Source organism: Sturnus vulgaris, chromosome 12 (genome assembly GCF_052056855.1).
Source record: "Sturnus vulgaris isolate bStuVul1 chromosome 12, bStuVul1.hap1, whole genome shotgun sequence".
Classification (NCBI taxonomy): Eukaryota; Metazoa; Chordata; class Aves; order Passeriformes; family Sturnidae; genus Sturnus; species Sturnus vulgaris.
This window is the reverse complement of record NC_142254.1, coordinates 2,515,658-2,541,362: the sequence shown is the minus strand read 5'-3', so window position 1 is coordinate 2,541,362 and position 25,705 is coordinate 2,515,658. Positions and strand designations below refer to the sequence as shown.

At 50.6% G+C, this 25,705-nt stretch overlaps 1 protein-coding gene across 1 annotated transcript in view; it reads right to left on the bottom strand.

Moving 5' to 3' along the window:
- Positions 1-25,705, bottom strand: part of LOC148222332 (axonemal central pair apparatus protein HYDIN-like) — a 69,526-nt gene that overhangs the window by 4,003 nt on the left and 39,818 nt on the right. Inside the window, exons 25-57 of the mRNA XM_088172248.1 lie at positions 24,392-24,569; positions 23,702-23,865; positions 22,843-22,973; positions 21,762-21,898; positions 21,005-21,126; positions 20,726-20,917; positions 20,174-20,326; positions 18,861-19,100; positions 18,410-18,608; positions 17,283-17,450; positions 16,820-16,984; positions 15,546-15,688; positions 14,456-14,554; positions 13,979-14,162; positions 13,382-13,520; positions 11,224-11,406; positions 10,866-10,985; positions 9,449-9,608; positions 9,170-9,342; positions 8,816-9,014; positions 8,042-8,141; positions 7,433-7,532; positions 6,772-6,940; positions 6,264-6,490; positions 5,897-5,954; positions 5,070-5,274; positions 4,467-4,699; positions 3,756-3,928; positions 2,632-2,824; positions 1,971-2,079; positions 1,141-1,395; positions 653-795; positions 90-311 (exon numbers count right to left, since the gene is read on the bottom strand). Of these exons, the coding sequence (XP_088028374.1) occupies positions 90-311; positions 653-795; positions 1,141-1,395; positions 1,971-2,079; positions 2,632-2,824; positions 3,756-3,928; positions 4,467-4,699; positions 5,070-5,274; positions 5,897-5,954; positions 6,264-6,490; positions 6,772-6,940; positions 7,433-7,532; positions 8,042-8,141; positions 8,816-9,014; positions 9,170-9,342; positions 9,449-9,608; positions 10,866-10,985; positions 11,224-11,406; positions 13,382-13,520; positions 13,979-14,162; positions 14,456-14,554; positions 15,546-15,688; positions 16,820-16,984; positions 17,283-17,450; positions 18,410-18,608; positions 18,861-19,100; positions 20,174-20,326; positions 20,726-20,917; positions 21,005-21,126; positions 21,762-21,898; positions 22,843-22,973; positions 23,702-23,865; positions 24,392-24,569 (5,436 nt within the window). The remainder of the gene's footprint in view (positions 1-89; positions 312-652; positions 796-1,140; positions 1,396-1,970; positions 2,080-2,631; positions 2,825-3,755; positions 3,929-4,466; positions 4,700-5,069; positions 5,275-5,896; positions 5,955-6,263; positions 6,491-6,771; positions 6,941-7,432; positions 7,533-8,041; positions 8,142-8,815; positions 9,015-9,169; positions 9,343-9,448; positions 9,609-10,865; positions 10,986-11,223; positions 11,407-13,381; positions 13,521-13,978; positions 14,163-14,455; positions 14,555-15,545; positions 15,689-16,819; positions 16,985-17,282; positions 17,451-18,409; positions 18,609-18,860; positions 19,101-20,173; positions 20,327-20,725; positions 20,918-21,004; positions 21,127-21,761; positions 21,899-22,842; positions 22,974-23,701; positions 23,866-24,391; positions 24,570-25,705) is intronic.

Below are 25,705 nucleotides of genomic sequence, written 5' to 3'. Positions count from 1 at the left end.
GCAGGAGCTGCTCAGCTGGCAGTGATGGTGTTACGGCGGTTCTTTTTGTAAAAGCTGGGTTGGCTTTTTTTTGTTGTTTTGCTCCTTACCTTCTCATTCTCAGACCAGCTGGCTGCTGGGTCTTTCCTGGTGGTATCCTCCCTTGTGACAAGGCACATTTGGTCCTCCCAGTCTTGAACCTTCCTTTGTGGTAGCTCAAAGTTGAACTTGATCACCTTACATTTCACAAGGTGCCTCCTGAAGGTGGCTGGGAAATCTGATTTCAAGGTCACTGTGATGTCCTTGGCACAGCCAGGATAGAGGTGTCCCATCTAAGGAGAATCAGGGAATCAAGACCAAACTGGAAGCACTGCCAAGGGCAGGACTGACAGCAGAAAGGACTGATGTAGTGAGGAGCTGTGCCAGGAATCTGCACCTCAGTGTGGATTTATGTGAAGTTTGATAGACAAAAGTATGAACAGAAGGTGCCACCTCCCATAACATGGAGCCTTCTCTGCAAGGCTGGCAGCCTTGGCCAAGGCAAGCCAGGGACTGCATCTCCTCCATGGCACTGGAATGGGCTATCACTGCTACGTGAGGACTCCCTGCCAGCTCCTGGGAACAGCAGGGCAGGGCTTGAGCAATGGGGAAAGGCAGAGCAGTCCATGCTCACCTTGGGGGAGAACTGGAATGCGGTGTCTGCCTCCCACTCAAAGTACATGACCTTCGTACTGGTATGGTTGGTGATGGCGAAGGTCCTGCGGTAGGGCCTCCCGACAGGACAGTCCCCAAACTGGATGTGATTCACTCTGACAGCTGTTAAGGAGGAGAGCAAGGGATCTCAGCACGCACGGAGCTCCACCCGCTCCCCTCACGTGCACAGATACCCGTATGTTCAATGCTTCCTTGCTCCAAGCCTTCCTCCTGCTGGGAGGGAGTTCCCCAGGCAGCTCCCCATCCCACCACTTTCAGGGAAACACCCTGACACATCCCCAGGCCAGCGACATGCAGCACAACACACACTGCTCTGCATGCATGGCTGCCACGCCCACAGGCCACCAAGTCCTGTGGGTGACAGCCCAGGCCTGGCTAGAGAGAGGACACACATGATCTGACATTTTCCTCTTCCTTGCTCCACCTTGGCAGCTTCTCCTCTCTTACCATCAATGGTGTCTTTCTTCAGACTGCTCTTAGCATTCTTCTCCTCTATGTCTTCCTCTAGTCCATCAAGGGTGAATTCATCCTTGTGGCCTTCACCCACCAGCTCTATCAGGGTCTTGTCAGAGTAGATGTCTGCCACTAACACACGAATCTTCCCTTCCAGACGCTGAGCCAGGGGGGGTTTGAAAATGACATCAAACTTTGTCGACTGCCCGTGATGCAGAAGCAGGAAAGGCTTCTCTGGGGGCTTGCTCTCTGCACAGCAATGGAAATCAGAGTTAAGTGATACAGCTCTACAGAGGAAATATTTCCATAGGATATATGAGGAATAAGAGGTTGAAACCAGCTGCCTTCTAAGCACAGGTTCTATACCCAGTGATTGCAGACTCTCTTCCTATGTTCACGAGACTGCCACCTCCAGACACATCACCACTTAAGCAGCTTAACATCAGTTTGATGCCCAGCCCTCATTCCATCTGCTTCCAGCCAGCTCCAGCCATATGGAAAGCTGAGCCAGGGTGCTTTCAGCTTCTGCTGGCTGTCTGTGTGCTCAAGGGCTGCATCCATTCAGGCTGGTACCTTCCCAATGCAGCAAATACCTCAGAGGGCCCACTGAGGAAGTGACAACTCAACCCACTATATCTAGAAGAGAAGAACTTCCTACAACTTGCTAGGAGGAAACCCTGCAAAAGTCCCCAAGAAAAGCTTGGGGGACAGAGAGCTGAAGGAAAGAAACTGTGTGTAACATCTGGCTGCTGCTCAGAGAAGCCAAGAGCAGGGCACACGTTTTTCTTCTGTGCATGATCACACTTCATGGTTAATGAATTTACCATTTCCAGTGCAGTCCTCTTCCACATCTTCAGTATAGGATCTGTCGAGTATGGAGCTCCTGCTCGTCAGGAAGAATGCTCCGTGTTCATCCTCCAGGTGTAACATAAACTGAGAAAAGGGGACACAGAGCACAATGATACTGGTGTGAGTACACGATGGCACAGGGACTGACACCACAGTGCTGCTGGTCCTGCACGGGAACCCAGCACCTCTCCCATTACAAACAGCCCTTAGCACAACAGTTAAATCAAACCAGCTGGGAAAAAAGGGTGTTCAGAGACATTTGGATAGAACTGATACAGAACCAAACAGGACAGAAACTAATTAGCAGAATGTAATTAAACCACAACTAAGTTTACGTAAAATGTAGTAAACTGGAATCAAATGCAATCGAATAGAACTGGGAAATCACACGTGTCCATGAGAACAAAAGGTGACCTGAGAGCCAGGGGGGAAAATACTCCATCACCTTTCTTGTGTTCAACTTAAAGAAGAAAGACTGGACAGAAAATTTCCAAGAACTCCTTTCTTGGATGTCAGTCACTTGCTTAAAAGGAATTTCTGACATCTCATCCCAGGTCTGCCATGTTTTTTGGGACCCTTCCCCTGTGCCACAAGCACTTGTTCCCAAACCAGAGCATTCCCTGAGCAGGTTCTCACCTTGACAGGTATGACGCCATTGTTACGGATGACCAGGGGGAGCACCTCCGAATCCCCCACCTGGAGCCTCTTGAAGCGCAGCACAGCATTTCCCCTCTTGCTGCGAGCACCTGGGCACACGACTGTCACCTGTGGCACATGCCCCTTCCCACTGATGGTGAAGGTCAAGGTTTGGGGTTTAATTTTCACAGAGCTGCAGGAGAGGCACAGAAACGATTTCAGCTGGCACTAACCCATTTCTCACTGGGCAAGTGAAGCAGCAAGGGCCACCCGCAATGTTTTCCCTGCCTGGTGCACTTGTACCCCACAACACAGTCCCCCACCAGCCTCTTCCCAATCCACTCAGGGCCATTCACAAAAGGAATCTGCTCCAAAGAGCCAGAGCCTTCCACAACAACAGTTAATAATTTCACTTAATTGAATCATGCAGTACAGCAGGTAAATGAGGCACTCCATGAGATATGGCAAATCCCCTGGCTGCAGTGAGAGGAGACATATGCAACAAGCAAAAGCACAGCATGAAAGCAGTACAAAAGCAAGAAGGCAAAAGTAAATAATCGTCAGCATCAGTCAAGATCATTTCCAAGAACAGTAATAAAGCAATTGCTTATTAGCAATTAGACTTCTCTTGTTCCAATTCAGCCACTAAAGGGTTGAGGAAAGGCAGGTCAAAGCCCCACGACACAGGGCAGAGGAACTGGGCTCCTCTTTCATACCAGCTCCAATCATTCAGATAAAACAGCTTAATGAATGTCAGGGAATTACAGAGGATCACTTAATTTTACAGAAACAAGGAGGAAATTGTGACCGATGATTTGCTGGGACCAAAACTGCTTCATCTAAGCCTTTGTCCTTGGAAACCTGCAGCTCAGCTGCAGCACATCTCAATTGACTACCTAATATTTCCCTGTCTTCATAGTTCCTCATACAGGCTAAACCATCAGCCTCATTTTCTGCTCTAACAGCTACTGCCTCCCAGATCAACTCATGCCAAGTTCTCTGCCTAAGGCTACTGAAAGCATTAGAGCTAACAAGAGATCTGTGTCTTCCCAGTGGAGAGGCAGCTCCCTCTCAGTGGATCAGGATCAGTGAAGCCTCCCCCAATATCTCACAGGGTCAGTTACCCTTTTGGGATGACAAGGGAAGCCTTGAAAGTGCAGTCGTAGCTCTGCTGGTCCGGTGGGGTGAAGGTCACCGTAGCAATGGCACTGGATGAGCCAGGAACGGACATCATGACTGGATGGAACTTGAAAATGTTGTTGATAGGGCTTTTTTCCTTGGTGGAACCCAGAGAGCACTGTTAGGAGAAAACACCTTTCAACTTGACACAGTTTTATTCATAAATGCATTACTGAGAACAGCCCCAGACAGTGTGTCTTCCTTCCTGCTTCCCTGGGCAGGCTCCCTCCCTCCCAGGGAATGCTGACCTTGTGCTAAAGCACAAGCATAGGTGGGAGGTGAGTACTGCATAGAAAAACCCTGCAAATAACCTAGAACTAGCCTTCAAAGAGAAGGAAAAGCCAGGGATCCTGAGGAAAAGCTCTGCTTTGAGCCCTGGAATGTCAGCTTGTAACAGCACCTCTCTGAGTGTGCTTCCAAGAGAGGTTCAGAAGGATTCACTTCTCCCACTGAACACCCAGCAGTGTGAGCCAAAACCTTGCCCAGAACATGGAAAATTCAACACAACTGTTCCCTGTCTCTGCTGCTCTCCTCTGCAGTTTGACCTTCACTGAGCTAGACTAGTCTAGGCCACAGGAAGCAATGCATCTGGAGAACAAAACAGGCTCTCACACGGCCCTTAGACAGCCACCATCACCTTGGCCTCCTGTTCTTACCTTTCCAGGCAGGGGTTTGATGGACAGCATCACATCACATGGCAGACCACTTGCATTGTAGATATTGAAATGAGCTTCAGCCTCTTGCCCAACCAGAACCTTGGTGAAGACGAATTTGTTCTCATCTCTGACAAACAGGCCTGTGCCTTTCAGTGAATGCAGCTTGCAGCTGAGGCTGGTGCTGCTGCAGATCGGGTACTCCTCGAAGTTTAATGTGACATCCTCAACAAGTGCTGTGAACAGACCAGAGGGATAAGCATGGAGAGGCCTCCCTAACGAATTTATCTGGACCCTGCTGGCCTCCCAGAAGGCTTGATAAGCCCTTTCTGCCCACTGTGTTAAACCCAGCCTTGGGTGGGGGAGCTGACTGTGAGGACTGAGCTCAGTCAACCTCAGTCTTAGAGAGCATTGCTTCCCTTTTATCCTTCCATGCATCCCTCTCAGCCTGGGAAGGATGAGTCCACTGGTGGACTTGAAGAGGGCTGGAACCTCTGAGGATTTTAAGGTGGGATACCAGGGCTAGCATGCCTCTCTATCCTAGCAACAAGTTGAGGTGCTCATCAGCAGCAGGTGTGGCCAAGGGAACCTGTGGACAGTATGTACCTGGGAGGCAGGACTCAGCAATCAGGGTAAAGGGAATGCCCAGGGGATTGTCCCTGGGGTCTCTGCCCGTGATGTCAATGTAGAGCTGCTCCTCACATGTCCCCTCCTGCCCAGCAAGGCATTCCACTGTGATCTTCTGCTGGCCCCATGGAGCGACAGAGCCGGAGCAGGGAGATACCGTGAACATGCCAAGAGTGAGCTGACCCTGCAGAAAAATTTCCAGGAGAGGCTGATGGCTAATAGCTGTGCCTTGAGCACCCCAGCAAAGAGTATGTCCTGCCCTGGCCTCCAGCTGGGCCCAAGCACCCAGTCCCAGGGCAGGGAATTATGACTCCATGGCCCAAAAGCAGCCCCAGACTGAGACCAACAAGCCAAGAGGAGCTGCAAGCCTGTCCCAAGTTGCAGAGAGGGAGGAGTTTGAGCGTAAAGAATGAAGGTGGTAGCTATGATTCTTCAACCTCCAGAGGTAACACAGAAGAGTAGAAATAGCTGTGAGAAATGATGGGAGAGAGGTAAGGGACTGGGAAGAAGAAAAAGCAATGTTGTCTGAGCTCTGTGGACTGGGAGTTGAATGGGGGATGTTTTTATTCTGTGGTATTCACAGACCTATGCTGGCTAGCAGCTACCAAACAGGACCTGCTCCCCTCTGTTGACCCCACAGCTCCAGGTCAGAGCCAGAGTACAGGACTGGCAGTGGGACTGAGCAGATACTGCACTCCATCCTGCAGACCACGTCCCACCCTATGGTGATGAGGCCCCAGCCTGGGCACAGCAGCATCTTCTCATATCCCCTGCAGCAGCACTGTTGGGGAGCAGGAGTCACCCACCTGTGAGGAGTTTGATTTCAGCCTTGTAGCCAATGGAGAAGATTCCTCTTGCTTTGAACTGCGGAGAAAGCAGAGGTATCTGTCATGCTGAGCTCCCCTGCCTTTCTCTGAGGCCAAAGCTGGCGTTTCTCCCCACAGAGGAAAGCCTTCCTGCTCCTGATGGCTCCCAGAGAGCAGCCTGCAGCACCCAGTGCCAGACAGAGCAGCTCTATCACCAGCTTCATGCTACATGTGGGGATACCGAGGTGGTTTTTTGCTCCCTCTCCCCAAGCTGGGGATGCAGATGGGTGATAGCCCAGGGCTGCCACATACCAGCCATGGGGTGGTGCCTCCTCAGACAGGAAGGGTGGTGCAGGGCTTCTCGTACCTTGCAGATTCATCCTCAGGTGCTTGGTGGATGTGGAATTCGAAGTTGAGCATGCCTTTGTTCTCCAGCATGACAGTCTGGGTCTTCTTGGCACCCTTGACCATGGCCCCAAAGTCGATGGGTGAGGCAGGCTCAATACTGTACTTGCTGTACACAGCTTGTGCTGATACCCTCACTGGGATGGTGACGACAGTCTGGCCTCTTTCCCCTGAGTTGACATCTATCACCTGTGTCCACAGGAAGGGGTGATAAATAAAGCAAAGAGGCCAGCCTCTACCCCAGTCCCCAGCCTCCACCCCGGGCCTCCATCAGTTTACCCCTCCCTGTTTAAGCACCTCCTTCAGAGTCAAATTCTCAGCTCCACTTAGGAAGCCTCCCAATGGTTTTGAAAGACTTTGTGGATGTAGGAGAGAGGATTCTCCAGTTAAAGCCCTCCTTCCATTAGACACCTATCCTGTTTACGCTCCAAAACACTGTGTGATACCAGAGCCTGGCCCAGGCAGCTCACCTGGTAGTACAGGATGGGTTTGTTCTTGAGGAACATTTCCCTTGTGGGGTGGAAGAGCATCTCAATATTCACACCAGGCTGGGAGGCAATCAGCTTGCCCGACTGAGGCTCAACAGTGAAGTGGGATGCCAAATCTCGCATCCTGGGACCTGCATCCTTCAGCATGAAACTGAGGGGGAGAAAGGGAAGGAATGGAGATCTATGCAGTCAAAAGTATAGGTGTCACCAGCACAGCCAGGACTTTGTATAAGACCAGGAAAAAAAAGAAAAGGAAGACTCCAACTCTGCTCAGGGAATCCTGGATCTTGACAAAGAGTGCAGACAATCACGACGTTTCTGCAAGAAACCTTGACACCGAAATTTTTCATTCACTCCTTTACAGAGTCTCAGAAAGAGAAAGGAGGTGACCATCAAAGAAAGGCAATGAATCTCAGCATTTCAGTGGCTGAAATTTCTGGGGCTCTCCTTTAGGTTCCTGCTGAGCTGTGGGGAACTGCTGGTTTGTGGCTGGATTCTCTGGTAAAATAATTGAGATTAGAGAGCCCAGGTTTTGTATTTACCAAGAGGTAGCCAGCATGGAAACAGGTTCTAGCCATTGATAGAGGGAGAAGGCAGGCCTGGAAACCTGAGGAAATGCTCACTACCTGGCAGCTGGACTCACCAGTATTCAGTGTTGTATATCCCTTTGTTCTTTAGAGTCAGGACTTTCTTCACATTATCCAAGACATTAATGGTTCCAAATTCCAAGCTTCCATCTGGACCTGTAGAAAACCCACAGAACAAGGTCAAACACAGTATTTGTGAGCTGCTGCAGAATACACCAGGTCACAGGCTACATGGAGGTCTCAGCACAAAAACCTTTTCAGCAAGTATCTGTCCTTCCAAGTGTTTTCCAGCTACTTGTCTGCCCTTTCTCTTCTTACTCAAAATATCTGCAGGCTTAGTAGCTAAGGAGCTCGGCTTCCATTTCCTCACTTCCAAGCACAAATCCATTTACTTTATATGCTGTGCTGAGCCTGTGGCAGTTGCCAACTGCTTGTTCGCATCACTGTTGTTTCAAAGCCGCCAAACCCAATCTGCACATGAAGCTGCACACTTCAAAGTCCAGAGGGGAGAGACTTAAAGCTGTCAGTGCCCTGACAATCCTTTATTCCATGCAGCTTGCAGGTATGTGCTTTATGTATCCATCCTATCCCAAGTGCTTTGGTTGCCCACTTCCCAAGGTACTGCAGTGCACCTGGACTACTTTGTTTGGGAGGCATCCACTGACCTTCAGGCATGTCGATGCTCAGAGAAACATCACAGGCCTCTGCAGAGATTTTGATGTTTTCAGCCTGAACAATCCCCAGGATGTTTTCTGTGTCTGAAACCTGAGGCAGCAAGAAACAAACACTGTTCAGATGATTCTTTTGGCAGACAGCCTATAAGTCTTTGTCTCTGCTGGCTGCTTCCTCTGGGGCCTCTCTGGCTTCACAAGTGGTGGTGGACTCCCAAGCTCTGGTAACCTGTTCATCTCATGGCTGCCACAGTGGGATTCTGCTGCAGTAAAAAGCCCTCTCAGCCCAATTCTGTGCTCCTGCAGCAGAGAATGCTGCTGCTAAAGCATCCTTGAGAGGCACAGGGATGTAAGAACAACCACAAGAAGTGTGAGGTGTCTCAGAGCAGGTGGCATTGACAGCTCTCTCCAATCACCTAGCACCCTCTCTGAAATGCAGCCCCTAAACCAGGGGGAACAAAATCCCAGGGGGAGAGTTTGTTGCGTTACGCAAGAGGTTCAGATCAAGTCCAGGAGGAATGTAGAGATAAGGCTGCAGTGTACAGCCAAACCACCACCTTCAACCATTCCCAGGGACAAGGTGCTTGTGGTACAGGCTCAGGATGCAGTGTCTGGTTATCTGGGGAGATGTGGGTGCACTGCACGTCCGGACAAATGCTGTGTAGAGGCAGAAGTTGGTGTCACGGCACCCTTGTGTCTGTCAGATGCAGCTCTTCCTGACTGTCCCTAAGAGCACACGGCTGCAGGGCAGGGCACAGTCCCTCTCACCTCTAGTCGGAGGGTCTTCTCAATGATGCCAATCTGCCCAGCCTTGAAATTCAGTGTCACTTCAAACTCTGAGCAGGGATCAATGATGCCGTTATCTTGTGACAAGGAGAAGGCCTCAACAAGGTCATCCAGCCCACTGAGCTGCCAGGCCGTGGGCAGCAGGGTGTCGTTTTTCAGGATCAAGGTCCTGCTGTCAGTCCTGCAGAGACAGGAAGGCACTTGGCATTAGCTACTGGGTGGTCACACCAGCCTCGCCACTGAATGCAACTGGAGCAGCTCCATTCATGCCCTGGAAACCAGAGTCAAACATTTTCTCTTTGTCACAAGTCTTGGAGTGCTTGTGGGATGACTGACCTGTGCAGAAGCAGCTGGTCAAAAGACAGCTCCAGGGGGCTGACCTCCAGCTTCACGTGCACCCCATGGCAGCACAGGCTGAAGACCACTGGGTCTGGGTTCTTCTCAATGCAGCAGATGAGTTTGTCTTCCAGGAAGCCAGGGGAAGTGGGATATGCCCAAATGGTCACCTTCTAGAGCCAGTCCCACAGAAAAAAATAGAAAGAGCACTGTGTGTGAGCAGGAGGAGTAGCTCCTGGGCACTTCTATAGTGTCTGCTCCACCTGCCCTTCTCCTAACCTGCTTCTCCTGTGGTTTCAGTGTCATGCTGGGAGGGTCCAAAAGGAACGTCTCTGCTTTCCCATCATTCTCAAAGGAGAACTGGACCTCTGCATCCACAGGGGAGGTGTTGAGGATGGTTATATTCTCCGAGTTGCCAGGACAGTTCTGGGCCTTGTACCTGTCCACAAAAGGGGAAAAGGCTGCAGAGGAGACTGTTGCCTTTGCCACACGTTGAGGAGAACACCATGTGCACCCGAAGAAGCGGTGCTGGAAGACCCCGTTCTAACAAACAAGTGAGGGAAATGGATCCCAGGCAGGGGCATGGATGTGTGCTTGTCCTTGTCTTACTTTGATGCCTTCCCCTGGACTTGGTGCCTCCACCCCAGAAGCCTGATGATGCTCAGGCCACTTCAAGAGTTTTTAATACAACGTAAATTCAAAGGTGCCCAGAAAAACAACAGTACACCAGGCACATGGGTTCTTCCCCCTTCTTTCTTGGGGTGCCTTCCCTGCAGGGTATAAAGAAAGAAAACTCTTTCTTTAAACTCTTTTCTTTTGGAAAAAAGTTTAGCTAATCTCTTTCATAAAAGTCATGAAACTGCTTTGAATTTCATGGGTTAGCTCAAAGTCTGAGAAGGAAATATAAAGCATCAATTCCCAAGAGGAATGCAAAAAGATTACAAATGACCCTTCTCTCAGGTGTGGAAATAACTTTGGAGTGAAAGAGTTAAAGAGACAAACAGAAATCCCAGACCATCCATCAACCTGGCTAAAGATTGCCCGTTTTTTTAAACTATTTTGATTTCATTTCCTTGGGTTGCCAAAATAGACCTAGCCCTCTAGAGCTCCCATGGAGACAAGAATTTAAGGTTAAATATTATTTTTTTTTTTAAAGTGACAGTAAAAGTAGAAATACACAATAGCTTCAATGACAATGTGTTTAGGCAGACTTTATCCAGCAGTGAGGATGCAATGTCATCACAGGAAAAGAATTCCTGCTGTACATTCCCCCTGACACCCATTGGCACATCAACCATAAAATCTTATTAATAATTACAGATTAATGAAAGATTTACAAAACCATCTACAGAATAATTGCTCCATCAGGCTACCTGCAGAGCTCAAAGCACTTCAAAAAAGTTCATTTCCATAGGGGTGACGCTGAGATGTGGAGAGGGACAGAAGTTGTCCCCCATGTCACCTTTGGACTGGCAGCAGCATGTGGCTCTGACCACCAAGGCGGCCACCAAGACACCCACCGGGTAGGCAGAGCAGCTCCTCCAAGGCTCATTTGCCTCTTATCTGCTCAAGTTCACACATCTGTGGTTCTTCAAACCCATGTGTCTGCTGGGGGCTGCCTTGGACTGTGCCACCAGGACAGCATGTCTCTCCAAGCGTGTCCAGAAAAGTACAAGGCCCAGCAGGGAGCACATACCACTCTCTTGATTTCCCACACAGCAGAGGTCCAAAGTGGAATTGCTTTGTGCTCTCAACATATTCCTTGAAGATGATTTCATCTGCCTCCATGGTCTCCCTCCACTGTGGAAACACCAGCCTGGGCAGCGAAAGTGGGAAAGAAGGAGATATGAGATGCTCTAAGTAGGAAATGTAGTCAGAAAGCCATAACCCTTGCTAGTGGCTGAGGTACCATCTGCCTCCCCAGCTCCCAGCACAGGAAGAGATGCTGAGTGACCTCAGGCAGCATGATTTGCCCAGGCCAGAATCCCCAAGGGGCAGCCCTGGCTGTGAGTTCCAGGGCAGCAGTGTGGGAGGCTGCCAGGGGCCAGCCTTACCGTGGGTTCTGGCTGATGCTGGGGTACAGGCCAGTGCCACTGCAGGGCAGCTTGTACTGGCGCTTTGTCTCCGCCAGCTCAAACCTCAGTGTCTGCTCAAACTTCCCTGGCTTTTTGGTGGAGAAGTGGACCTTCAGTTCCACCTCACCGTGGGCAGGCACTATCCACCGGTACCGTTTCAGCCTGGCAATTAAAGATGAGGGTTCAGACATTGCTAAGGAGCAAATGAAACAAGGAGGGTGCACTGGCACAGGGTCGCTGTGCAGCTGGGGATGATGGATCTTGTTTGGCAAGGGGACCAAGAAGCAGAGGCATCACCTCCTCCCGTGTGGCTCACCTGAGGAATTCTGTGGGGGCTGAGGCTTTTTGGAGTGCACTTTTGGATCCTGTTGTGGAGGAATCCTGGAGACTTTCTGTTCTCTGTGTGGAGAGTTTGTTAACCAATGGAAAAGAGAATAAATAAATAAGATCTCCTGCCCAGGGACTTGGTCTTCCTTATTGGTGTTTGTTTTACCTAGGACACCCCTTCTCACTCAGGACCCTCTCCTCAAAAGAAGTTGATGGTTTTAAGTGATTTTTTCCCTTGTTTTACAGAACTGCTCTGCGTCTTGCAGAGGTGTCCCTTTTGTCCCATCCCTGACAGAAAGGAGATCTGCAGACACAGGGCCCCATCTCATTGTCACTACCTCTCCACAATGATCCTTCTCCATCCAATCTGTCCCCCATGCCCCCATCTATCCTGGTCCCTCTCCTGGCACCTTCAGTGCCAGCACCACTGGAGCACCCACCAGACCGTCTTCCATAGCAGCACTTTCTGGTGCAGCAATGGTGAAGGGCTTCACAAGCTCTGCAGAACCCAACTGCTCCTCTGGGTAGTCGACTATGGAGAAGACAGCAGCAGGGGGAAGGGGAGACCTGTCGGGATGCAGTCCCAGATGTCTCAGCATCTAAAACAGAAGAGAAAATCCTGTTTATATCTGTGTCACCTCCACCCTCGCAACTCCTTCTTTAAAGGCACTGAGCTTTTGGAAATGGGTTTTTGATTTATATGAAGTACAAGTGCTTTGTTATGCCCAGTGGGGTGAGCAGGCTCCAGAGTAGAGCCAAGAGCTACAAGCAGGACTGGGAGAGAAACCTCTTCCAGGGTGACTCAGCTGAAGAAAACAATGACCATGAGCTGCCCTGTCCTGAGACCGCTTATGATGATTTCCAGGCTGGGAAACTCTGGACAAATGGGAAACTTGGACACAGAGCACTCCCACTTTCTGCCCACTGAGGGATGGTGATAACCTCCCCGTCCACACAGATGCTAGAGAGTCATTGTGGAACATCATCAGGGGCCTGGACAAGGCTCTGTGCCATTATCACCTGGGGGGACACAATGCTCCAGGGCCTAAGACCACAACAAGCTCAAAATCTGAGCCTTGCAAGGTTTTACCTCATCTTTTGTTGGCAGCCTCCCATCTGTCAGGATCTCCCTAATCACAGCCTTTGGATTGGTGACCTGGATGTCCAAGCACTGCACCCCAGAGACATGCTCATCTCTGACTGCAACTTCGCTTTGTGTCTCCAGCTGAGATGACTGAAGACTCTTTTGACCTCCACATTTTCGTTCAGGCTTCTTCTCTACCTTCTCCTGAGGCTTACTGGTTTTCTGACCTTTGTTTTCAGCTGAAGGCTGTGACGTGTTTCTGTTTTGGATCACAGTACCCTGAACCCTGTCACAGTAGAGAAAACCTGTGTGATGTCCTGCTGTGATGACTCATAGATCTGAAACCTCTTCTCCATCTCAGCTGAGTACTCTGGGATTTCAGTTTCTATGGTCTCTGGGGCTTTGGATTCCCCCTTCTCAGGGGCTTTGGTTTCCCCCTTCCCAGGGGCTTTAGATTTCCTCTTCTCTGCGCTTATGATTTCCCACATCTTTGGGGCTTTGTATTTCCACTTTTCTGGAATTATGGTTCCCTCCATCTCTAGGATTTTGGTTTCCTCCTTCTCTGGGAGTTTGGTTTCCTTCTCTTGGGAGCTAGGGAGCTGAGTGGCCATACCTGTGTTGCTCCTGGCCTTTGCTATCAAACACCTCTGAGCTCAGAGTCCTTGGAGCAGGGAAACCCTCTAGGGATCACTACCCTGAGCAGTAACCCATAGAAGGCTTACTCACTTCTCCCTCCGTATATGCTTCCTTTCCAGTATTATTTTATCCACTAGAGCTTTCTTCTCAGGAAGGGCATCACACTCATCCTCATCCATTTGCAAGACACAATCTGTGTTCTTCGGAATAGGTTTTTTCCGCTGCAGTTCTTTAGCGCAAACCAGAGGAGAAACCGTGAGTGATTACAAGCAGAGCCGGGTGCTCTGGGTTAGCTGCAAGGATTCACAGCTTTTCCCAACCCAGCCTATCATACCAGGAGATGCTGGGAGCTCATATCCCTGCTCCAAAACTCAGACAATCCCCCAAACTATGGCTGGGCAGTGAGTTCCTGTGCTTTGCCTGGCCTAAGCGCACCAAGGCTGAGGACAGTCATTTGTCACTGAGCTACAGCAGCTTGCACTTGTGCCCAAGCTTTAATGTTAGAGATTAAGGTGAGTCTTAAAACCTCAGATCTCCTGCAACTCTGAGATTACACTGGTTACACTGAGGCAGAAGATGGAAAGATGAATAAAAACATTTCTTACAAGCTCTGCTGCAAACCCAGATACAAAGAGATAAGGTTGAGGGCTTGAGAGAGAAGATTTGAGAGGGACAGATATATCTCACCTTCCTTCTCTCTTTCAGCTTCCTCCGTGGCTTTCCAAGAAGCATAATCCTGATGCAGGTTCACCCTGTATATATGATGACGATTCTTGACAGCTTTGAACACACAAAGCAGAGAAGATTCCAGGCTGCTTGCAAAGAGGCTCTCCAAGCCATCAAAGACCACTCCCTTGTAGCAGTCTTCACGCTGTGAATAAAGGGAAGAGCAAGTCAGCCGTTGCACACAGGCGGCTCGCAGCTGGACAGTAAACCCAGATGTCACAAGGCAGCAGCTATCCTTGTTCCAAGTGCATTAGCTAAGACCAGCTTGGATCTGTTCTTACACTCTGCCAACTAAGGGCATCTACAGCTTCCCTCAAGGTTCTCTGCACACAGTCCAGGATCCTCCAACCGTATGTACAGACCTCCTCCTCTCCAAGTCGTACCTCACTGTCTGTCTCTCTGGAGCAGGAATGTCTCCTTTTCCCCCACCCCACACACCTTCAGCCTCTCACTGAGGATGTCCACCAGCAGGTCCTCAGGCAGCACACAGCTCAAGCAGTTCAGCTCTTCCCCATGACTGCTGATGATGTTCAGCTGCTGTGGTGCAGGAGCAGTGGAAACTGTGAACTGTAATGCAGACCGTTGTTGGGAAAACAAACCACGGTGGAAAGCCCTGAACAACTCCTACTGCTGGGCTTGGAGCTCAGGTTCCTCACTAGTAGAGACTAGAACAACCCTGCAGTGCAGGCTGGGGGCTCCAGGTGAAGGGCTCATCTCTTGGCCAGCAGAGACCTGAGTCTGCAAGCCCCCAGTGCATATTCCCAGCACTTTGCTCACTGCCTGCAGCCATACTAGCCAGCAAACCATTTAGAACCAGTGGAGTTTGTTGCAGTGCATGTTTATTTTATTCAGTTCATTGTTAAAGTTGTTGTAATAGTTTGTTCATATGTACCCCTGTTTTCCCCAAGTTGTTTTTTCCCTAAATTGTATCCGCCCCTGAAACTACCCCACATAGCATTCCCGGCCCCTTGTTCCAGTACCTTCCCTGTCAGTCCCACCCTGGGCCAATCCCTAGTTGCTCTGGCCCCTGGAAATCCCCTCATACTTGACACCCCATTTGCCCATGTAACCCCTTATTGGTTGATTGTTTGTAAACCCCCCCCCCCCACCCCCCCGGTATGCCTCTGTATTTAATCCCGGGCACAGGAGTGCTTGGGGCTCTTTTGCTCCTGAACTTTTCAACCTTAAGAAACCTTTTGTTGGAACCTCAGCAGCTGAGAGCCTCCCTCTTCTCCTTTGCCCAGTCCCGGACGCTATTACACCATTTGAGCAAGCAGCACAAAAGGTTCTGCCTGCAGTAAAACCACACTGAGGCAGTTCGCCACACCTGGCGCGGTGCCAGTGTTTCTCCTTGAGCGAGCCCGGGCTCCAGTGGCCGTGTCAGAGTTGTCTGCCAGAGCACATTCCCAGCCCCAGTCATGCCCAGCCTGCCAGCTGGTTTTGGCACTATGGACCCATATACCAGCCTCTGCCCATCTCAACGACAATGCAAAGGTTCCAGGCATCAAGCAGGGCAGATCCTGTTTACCTTGGTGTCTTTTTTGTTGGGTTTGCTGTCTGGCTCCTTCTTTTTTTGTGCTGGAAGGTTCTTGCCTTTGACATTCTTCTTGTTGGCTTTTTCCCCAGAGGCTTGTTTGTTCTTGGTCTGAGCAGTGAGCTGAGGCTTTTTAGCTGCACAGGGGACAGATAGCTCAGGGGGGCTTTGAAAATCAATTAGGTAGGTACCTTTCCCTGCAATGTGCACAACCTTAGACCCTGGAAGAAACATAGCACTTTATCCCCAGTCTGCTGGGCACTGGCAGCACTGTTTCCCAGAAGCAGCTCCTTCTCCGCTTCTCCTACCAGCATGGTAAAGCATGCCACCCCATACCTGATTTAAAGACAGCCTTATGTCCTCCCTAACAACTGTGCATGCAGGTGACTCTGCTTGCACAGCAGTTCCCCTACAGATCAAGCCAAAGATTCGTCCTCAAGGACCATTTTTCCATACACTGCAGCCATCCTGCATTCTCATGTGGAGATCTGCAGCCCTAACCCACTTGCATCACCTGTCTCCACTGAAATGAAATCCTCCTTGTGGGAAAACCCCAGCTGGGACCCAGACTCTTCTTCCTTCTACCAGCTCCCAGCTCAGCCAGGTTCAAAACTGAGGAATGCAAAACTTCCCCCTGCATCGAGCCAGGTCTGCCTCACCCTGCAGAGCTCAGGGTACCAATTGCCCAGTAAGTTTCATTAAAGTCTCCAGTCGCACATGGAGAGCAGCCCAACATGCACGAGCTGTGTACCCTGACAGTGGGCATAGATAAACCTCTGGAGAAAAGAGCTCATCTGTAGCATGTCTCTCATTGGAAATTCCTCTGGGAGGCTGTCCTTCCCTTCCTCTCGTTTGCAAAGTTACACTCCTAGTCAGTCCTCTTGTGCTTAATGAGCTACTTCAGAAGGCTCTTTCCTCGGTAAAGTGGGCAGCAGTTCTGCCTGCTGACCGTGAAGAGCAAGCTGAATTCAGCTTAGAGGAAATATAAAATATTTGGGAAAGACACAGGCGTGCTTCACCACCCCTAGAAAAATGAACATGTGCCAAGAATGGCAGCAAGGGGGCTATAAAAGAACTCCTGACTGAGCTCTTAAAATTGGTTTCTTTTTTTTTTTTTTTTTAAGACAAGCTAGAGATGCATTTCACCCATGTTCCCTAAGCGACCCAAGGACTGAAAAACTGCTGCTGTGAGTAAGCAGAAGTAGACAGCCAGAGTAGGTTTATCAAGCACTGGCTCTGGGTCCAGCATTTCTCCTTACCAGCATTACCTTTGTCTTTGCCTTTCAGCTCCATGGCAGCCTTGGTGCAAAGCTCCCGAGCACAGCGCCCTGCTTGGCTCTGATCATCGGCAATGGCCTCTTTCACCACGGTGTCAATGGACAAGTGAGCAGCGTCATAGTAGCGACACAGGGCCTCCACTACCTCTGTCTTTCCTGAGAGAGAGGAGGATTACTTGGTGACACTTTCATATGAGGCATTACAGGGACATACCCCTGGACAAATCTCGAACAAGATTTCAAAGTTAAAAGTCAGTGGGAAAGCAAGTGTCCCTCCAGGGGAGGCCATGAAGGAAACAGCTGGAGAGTGGGTACAAGCTCTGAATTCTAGAGTCAGGAGGATCATCTCCACCTCCTGTTCAGCTGGGGACTTTGGTGTAAGCACTGTGGTCCACCAGGATGTGTTCCTCCTGCCTGCCACTCTCCCTGCAGCCCAGGGTTGCAGCTCACATACCTGCCCAAGGTGGCCCATGGACAATGACAGCAATCCCTCTGTCCTGCTGTGCTTCACGCCTCTCTGAAGATGAGTCGATGTCCAGATGGTGCATGACAGCCCGAGAGATAGAATTCCCAGTCACTTCCACCATGGGCTCAGGAGAGGATGTGACAGCCTCGTGATACACTGCAGTGCAAAACCAAGGAGAAAAGTCAACTTCCCACCTTCCTTTGATCCTCATCATCCTCCCATCTCCTCAGATCCCAGGAAAGGAGACTTGGTCAAAGCAACATGAGCTTGTTCTTTTGTTGCTAGGAAAGTGCAAATATAAAAGAGCCAGTGATATTAGACCTGGTCCTGCTGGCTGAAGAACTCATGCAATCCTAGTCTTTGTGGCTAAGGGACACAAGGGAATATCCTGATTATTTCCCCAGTCTATGGCAGGCAGATAGGAGCTTGCTTTGGCTACGTTCAGGGTTGGTAGAGTGTAGCTGTCGGGGTTTGGGGTTTTTTTTCCCCCGATCTGCCATAACAAGCCTTTCCTGGTGTCTCAGGCAGGTTTCAGCCTAGCCAGCAGAGAAGAGAAACTGAGAAAGCTGCACGGAGGTTCCGCAGACACTTTATTTCTTCCACACAGGGTTCCTGGCAGCAGTCCACTGGACAGGGTACAAGTAGAGGTTTTTGTAGGGTGAGGGTGTCTTGGAAATGAACCAATAATATAAGGGATTTTGTTATTAACCAATCTACAAGAGATATTAGGTGAAAAGAGAACCAATTATCTAAGGCATTGAAAATGGACCAGTAGAATCACAGAGAGAAAAAGCAGGGATTGGCAAAGGGGGAAAATATTTTTCTAGTATTAGTCATTCTAAGTAAGTAACTTCTTATCTAAGGGCTTATTCTCCAGGGAGGCCTCTCTTGGGTGCCTGCATCTTCCACAGTGAGGGTCTCTGCTCCGTCCACAGTAGAGGATGCCACAGCCCTTCACCCAAGAGTTCCTCCACCAAGCTGGGGAACAGACAGCTGCTAAAAGCATGGGCTTTCCCTGGAGAACAAGGTGACAGAGACTTCAGGGTGTATGGCTGGACTCTCTGCTGTGACCACAGTCAAGACAGACACCACCAAACCCTCACTGTTTTTCTGACCTGATGCTGCCTTGCCCATGGCCTCAGCCTCAGCCTCAGCCGTGGCCTCTGCCACGGCCTTGAGCTCTCCCTGTTGAGCCTTCAGCCGCTTCTGTGCTTCATAGTCCTCCAGCACCTCTGGGGGCAGCGTCCCACTCCCGGCGCGTGGAGGCATCAGAAAGTTCTTTTGGTACTCAGACCCCAGTGCCATCCGCAGGATCTGTGCACGCAGGGAAGAGAAACCATACACAAGATTCCTTTTCTCACCTCTCATCACACGCACTTAACAAACCCATTTTCTGTCTCCTCCCTTCCTCCCAACAACACAAACTATTTAAGTCCTCCCACAGCACATCAGCAGAGTTAGCTTTTCCCTGGGGATTGCCTCCATCTCCCTGGCACAAGCCTGGGAATGCTGGAGTGCTGTGAAGCTCGGGCAGCATGTACACGGAGACCAGACCTGCCTTCTCACCTTCTCCTCCTCAAGACACTGCTCATCAAAATCCAGTGAGTAAAACTCAACAGGGAAGTTGCATGGGTTCTTCACCGCCACCGTGGCGTCCACCCCATCGCTGTCCACCAGCACCCATCCCATCTTCAGTGCTGGGGGGTTGAACTCCAACCGTGGCTCCAGACCTTGTCCTGAGAGGTGCAGCTTTAAGTAATTGCTGCTCCCACAAACGTTAAGCTTCAGCTCATTCTTGTAAGACCTCTGAAAAGAGAAAAGTGCAGACTACTCATCCATGGAGTCCCAGGTGACAGGGCCCCAAATACAATGCTTACCCCAAGGTCAGGGTGTTATCAGTCCCTCCAAGATGAATGGAAACCAGATGTTTACTTATGCTAGATACTACAGCATCTGTGTCCTGGGTCTGAATAATTGAATGAACCCTGGTGTGCACTCTAACTGGGTATTTGGGTATCAGATGGATGTACAATGGACTGTCAGGCGTTTTCACCTAGTCATGCAGGAGTGCAGTGCTCATGACAAGGGCCCTCGGGGTTACAGTGTCCAGACACAGTCCTGGCACTGCTGCATCAGGCAAACGCCAGCTCCAGGAGAGAGGCAAATGAGCTCTCGCTGGCTAGAAATAAGGGTCATCTTCTCTACTCAGTGTTTGGCTCTGGTCAAAGCCAGACACAAGATGGTTACATCTCTCAAGCAGCTAAAAGATCCCTGGGACTGTTCGTGGGCACAGAAGCACTTGTGTCCATACTGGTACACACTGTCAGTTTCCAAGAGCCAGCAGGCACAGGCAAACTACTTTTGGGAATGTTCCATCCTTTAAGTTGAATGCCCAGCTGCATGGGAATGTGCAGGCAGGCCAGAGCCTCAGGAACTGCTGGCAGCACATCACTACAGGTGACTGGCCTGCCATACCCAGGAAGGTGTCTGGTGGCTGTTTTGTCGGTCAGTTCTGCAGCAGGATGAGCCTAGACTGGCCATTCCAGGATTATCCTCTGCAAGCGTGCAGCTGCTCTGCACCAAGTGTTGCAGCTGCAAATACAGCCAGGCAAGGGGGAGGCTGAGGGGAGTTGGGCACATCCCCCCATGTGCCTGGAGGCAGCCACAGAGCCCTGATGCTCTCTCTCTGTGCAAGCTCCCTGTGGGCATTTCAAAGCACATCTCACCAGAGTGCTCTGTGGGGTGAACTGAACCACGCTGAGAACAGGGCTTGCAGAAAGCTCCCTGTGAAGGCAGAGCTCGTATCACACTCTCTGCACCAGGCCCTCATTTCCAGGTAGCCCTGACAGGCCTCCTGGGCTGACACCTGCCAATCTCACCTCCTCCTTGGGTGTAAACTGGATTTGCAAGTTCTGCCACCTTCCTGGATCGAGGATTCCTTTGGAGGGCGTCACTTCAAAGGGACAGGGCTCATCCTCCAGCGCCTGCTGCTTCTGACGCACGGCTGGTGTCCTGTATTTGCGTTGATTGTCCTGGGCACAGAAACCAATCTTGTAAGGTCTCCTCGGTCTGTGAGGGCAGAGCCTCAGTTCCTGTACTGCTCTGAGACACTGATACAGTGCTGAGAGCACCCACAGCCAAACCAAGTGTGGTCCCCATAGCCTGGAGCTGGAGGGAAAACCTGTAGACAGGGCAGGCAGATAGGGAGCTACTGTCCTGAGAGGAGGAGGAATGGGTGAAGATGGCAGAGAAGCAAAGCATCAGCTAATGGAACAGGTCCAGGTAAACCAGTCTTGATCCAGACCCTCAGAAGCTTCCTCAAACACACTGCAGACCCAAGTGCTCAGACAGCCACAGGAGCCCAGAAAGGGCAAGAAACACAAAGAAAATCCAACCAAGACATTGGAAGTTCAATGTCGCATGTGCTTTACCTTCATGACAGGCTTGATGGCAGTAATGAACCATTTGCAGGGTACTTGGAACCAGTTGTAGAGCCGGACTGTCTCAGTCTGGCACTGCCCAACGAGGGTATCAGAGAACTGCACTGTGTTCTTGGAGAGGTGCAGCGACAGTTCCAACACAGTGGCACGGAGGCGGATGTTATACGTGGGGCCTTTTGCCACCTGCAGAAGGACAGAGAAGTCAGTGGAGGGTGCAGGTGACATCTGCTGCTGTGCCCAGCCTGCTGCCTGCCCCAAGAGCTGTGGTACCTCTATGGGCAGCAGCACATCCACGTCACCCCGTGACCGGTGGGCACTTTCAAAGCACACTTCAAGCATTATGGTGTGTCTGTGAGGCAGGCTCTGTATCTGGTCCAGATTCACTCTGAAACCTTGAACAGATGAAAACAAAGCAGCTGAGATACACAAGAAACATGAAATGCATCATAAGCACGTTAAGGCCTTACAGGTGTACTGGCTGAAAGGAAAAACCCTATGCCATGCTGTGACCTGGACAAAAACTTAAAGAGTGCACCTGAACACGCCTCAAACACAGTGAGCCACTGTGTGATGGAAGCACAGCCTTGCCTCAAGGCCTCTTTTGGAAACCTCTTTTGATCCACCAGAGGATGTCACAGGCTGTTTCCTCAATAAGGGCTGACTACAAGTGCTGTGACAGTGTCAACTCCAACCAAAGCACTTCCAAAACACAGCAGACCCCGCTGCTTTGCAAAACAAGCCCACAGAGCGCCCAGAGAGACTTGATGCTCGTGGGAGCCAAGGGCAGAAGATGCTGAGAGGTGACATGGGTGATGAGCCCATCTGGCCTCTGCACTGAAGCGTTAGGGCAGTCACAGACAGCCCAGGTGCCCTGGGCATGGCTGCCCAGGAGAATTCTGCCTCGAAAGCTCCCAGCAGGGGCATTGAGAAGAAAAAGCTCAAAAACCTCCCCAAATTCAGTGGCTTAAGCTAATCTGTCTGAGACACTTCTCTCAAGCCCACAGCAAGTGTCTCCAGCACTGCTTACCTGTGCCCTGCAGGGCAGATACATCGACCTGGAAGGACACCGGCATCCGCCCAGGGTTGGTGATCATCAGAGTGCGCCTCTCAGTGTAACCCTTTCTTACAGTGCCCATGTCCAGGACGTACTCGGGCAGCTCAACTCTGCAAGGAGGAGTAAGGACAGTCCTTAAACCACAGCCTGGCTACATGTCCAGGTGGATGGAGGATACAAATCAAGTGGCTAGTTCTTGATTCGCTGCTGTAAAAACTCAGCTCAAGCCCATGAAACCCATGGCCTGACCACCTGGCAATGACTTTGGGAAGTCAGGAGTATAGGTCCTAGGTTTTATCAGCTACTAATGGTACCTGAAAATGAAATTAGTTTTAAATGGACACTGGCCACACCTCCTCTGCCGTGAAAAGCCAGTATAGGTGAGGACACTGGACCTCCACTGGTCTCAATGAAACTGCTTAGCCTGGTGTATGGCCTGAGCCTGAAATTGCTTTGGGGCCTAGGAATAAGATTTGCCTGCACAGGAAATCTTCATTGCTCTGCAACCAGATCACACGATCTGTTCTGCAGAGCATCTTCTTCCTGAATTGAAGCACCCTGTACTTGTGTTGCATCACGATGGTGTAAAGGGACAGACCAAATGACCTAGATAAGCCCTGCCAACCCACCAGGATTCACGCCACCTGATTTTGGGTTTTAAAGGGTTTGCTGGCATGTGCAGTTCCCTTCTCCTTTTATTTAGTGTGCTCTGTTAGTTGGAACCAGGACATCAGCTGGGAATTGTCTCTTTCAGAGCTAGCCAGCAGGGACAGAATTTATGCTGTCTGGAAGGACTTGAAGGTCTGCACTGTCCTCAGCTCTAGGAACAGAACCCCACACCTCTGGGGAGCTGAGCAGCCCAAAGCTCAGCGTGGTGCTGGGGAAGGGAGGACACTCCACTGCTCACATGAGTGTCACAGCCGCCAGGACCACACCCTTTCTGAAGTCCAGGTTATTCCCAGCTCAGCAGACACAAGGAGCTCTCAGGACAGGAAGACATGGCTGGGTGTTCCCCACGGGGCACCTGGAGATGGGGATGGGAGTTCCTACTCACTTGACAAGGCTCTGGCACAGCTCTTTGTCAGGTAAACTATTTGGAGGCTGGGATGTGAGCTTTTCCTGCAGCTCCAGAGCAGCCTTCTCTATCAGCATCATCACCGTCTCTATCTGCAGCTGAGTGTCTGGCTGAAGAAAGGGAAGAGAGTGCCTGGTTAGCAAAGGTCTTTCCCAAGGTTTGCATGTGAGAAAGGATCCCACTCTGCTCTTGTTGAGAGGGGATGTGGGGTCCTCCTGTCTGCCTGCTCAGTGTCTGTGACACCTCCTGCTTTCTCAGCCAGGACCTCATCTCCATGCAAGTAACTCCAGCATCTTCGCCTGCCCAGCCACTGTTAGCCAAGTCTGCCTGATCTGGCCAGGCAGACAGACAAGCCAGGAACCTTCCAGAGCTCCTGATACTTGCCTGCCCCCAGCCACTACCAAGGCACCTTGGACAAAAGCTGTCTTGAAAGGGAACCGGGACCAAGCTGGTGCCTCTTGGAGATGAGCACCACCAGCACAGTCCCAGGGCGCAATCAAGCAGCTGCTGCTCAGCTCTGCAAGTCTAGCAGGGCTTGGACTGGGACCAACCAACTCCCCAGCAATGACCTGAATCTCCTTCAACGCACCATCAGCTCCATCCCTTGAGCATGGCCTTCAGGATCTCTCCCTGGGGTAGCCAGGAAGCTGGTGCAACCCCAGAGGAGAGCATGACCAGAGTGGAAGTCCTAGGGGCAATGCTGAGGTGACACATGGTTGCAAGTGGGCAGGGAGGTCCCAGGTGCCATCAGGGCACCAGGACGCTGCTGTGGGCTGCAAGGGGCTCAGGTGCCATAGAGAGGGTGGCATGTGCCAAACGGGGCTGCAGCTGCTCTTACTACAATGCCAGAGTCAGGCACGCGGGGCTTCACGTTCTGCATCTTCAAGGTCTGTGTCCTTGGGGTCTGAGTCCTCAGGCTCTGAGTCTTCTTTGGCTCAACTGATTTATTCCCCTGACTGTATTGTTGCAGGGGTTTTATGAGCTTCTCATACTTTTCATTTCCTGAAGGAAGAAAACGTCCACAAAGAGAAGTGTGAGGAAAGTGCCAATCTCACTGAAGCTGGGAAGTCCCTGCCTCCCAACACTGGTTTCTTCCAGAAAGAAATCCCTCAAGACATCGATGCAAAGTGGATGCTGCTGCTCCTCTCTGAATCCTCACTGCTTTTGCTCCCACCCATCACGTTTGTCCCTCCCCACAGAGGAGCATCTCATTGCCTGCAATGTCACACAAATCCAACCCTGTCAGAAGCCCTGCCAGCCTCTCTTACAGCTTTCCCAAGCCTTTCAGTCTAGCCATCATCCTTCAGGACCCTGCCAAATGTGCTGGCAAGCTCTGCAGGACAGTTCCTGGGGCAAAGCCCACATGGGATCCTCTGCTCAAGACCCATGAAGCAACCAGAGGGCTTGAGTTGGTCTGGGAGTCCTGCAAACCTCAGGCTTGGTGGAGGTGGGCATAAGCTACCCTATGGCATATGGCAGGGAACAAAACCAGAGGGGCCCTTCCTAGGGGGAGACAGGCAGTGCCCACCTTCGATGTTCCAGGGCAGATTGACACTGATCATGGGAAAGAATGTTTCTCCTTTCAGGCAGATATTTTCTGGATCTAGGTGACCCACTTTAAGCTGGAAAGTCCTGCTGAAGGCTCCTGGTACTGCTGGCATGTAAGAGAATTTCAGCACTTGCTTCCCACCAGGTGCAATGGAACCCTGCAGGGATGGGAAAAGAGGGAGAGAATGCATCAGAGAGTCTGATGGGGGATGGCTCAGGGGACAGACAGGCTGAAAGGACAGGTTCTCATCTAGAAGAAACCATCAGACCACATCACTTTGTGATAAATCTATTACAGTGTTGGCTTTGGCAATTATTAGAGTAAATACTATGTGTTTTATTGACATGGCCGCCTGCTCCACTCTGCTCTGGCACGCCCAGGTAGCTCTGCTGACACCGAGAGTGGGCCGTGTGCTGGATATAAAGAACCAAGAATACAGCTAGGGCTCAGAACCCTTCCAGCCAATCTCATGTCCGGGAAAACGCAAAGGATTCGGAGGAGTCCTTTTGTGGGTCCACGAACAGGAGACAACTGGAGGCCAAAGGAGGATACCACAAAAAGCACAGATCTCAGCCTTCCAGCAACTTAAATAGGGGACCTCCCTACAATCTGATAACCAATCAGAACAACGTAGGGGCGTAACACAAAGGGGGGGGGGCTTCATATACAATTAACCAATAGGGGGAAACCTAGGCGGGGAATCGTACCTAACATCAAATGACATACCAAAGGGGGAATGATTGACACTGAACTCTCTAGAAGAATAGGAGGAGCTAGGACGGACTGACAACTGCTTGGGAGGGGATTAGGCGGACAGAGAGGGTGAACAGTCTGGAAACTGGGACGGGGCAAGGGCTGATTGACAGGGCGAAGGTGGGAGTTAGGGTAACTGGAACTACAAACAACAGGGGGATATAACAACGGATTAAACCATTACAACATGTGGGGAAACAGAGATAAAGCAAGATAAAACAATACACACCAACATTTTATAAATGTTGGCTTTCGTAAAAGAGTTTTGCTAAAGTTCTTCTAATGCGAAGGTTGTGTTGTGATGCAATGTTGGTGTAGAGTTAATGCAATATTAACATTTAACCAACGAAGGAATGGAAACGTGTTGAATGTGCTGAAAAGTGACAAATGACCAGGACTAGGACAACTGCACATGCTCCAAAAAGGCGGGATGGAGGAAGAACTCCGTTAAAATATTTCAATACGAATAACCATTTGTAAATACCTATGAGGCTGATGCAATACCCAGGGTTTATCAGGGGTGTTGATGTGTTGACTGGT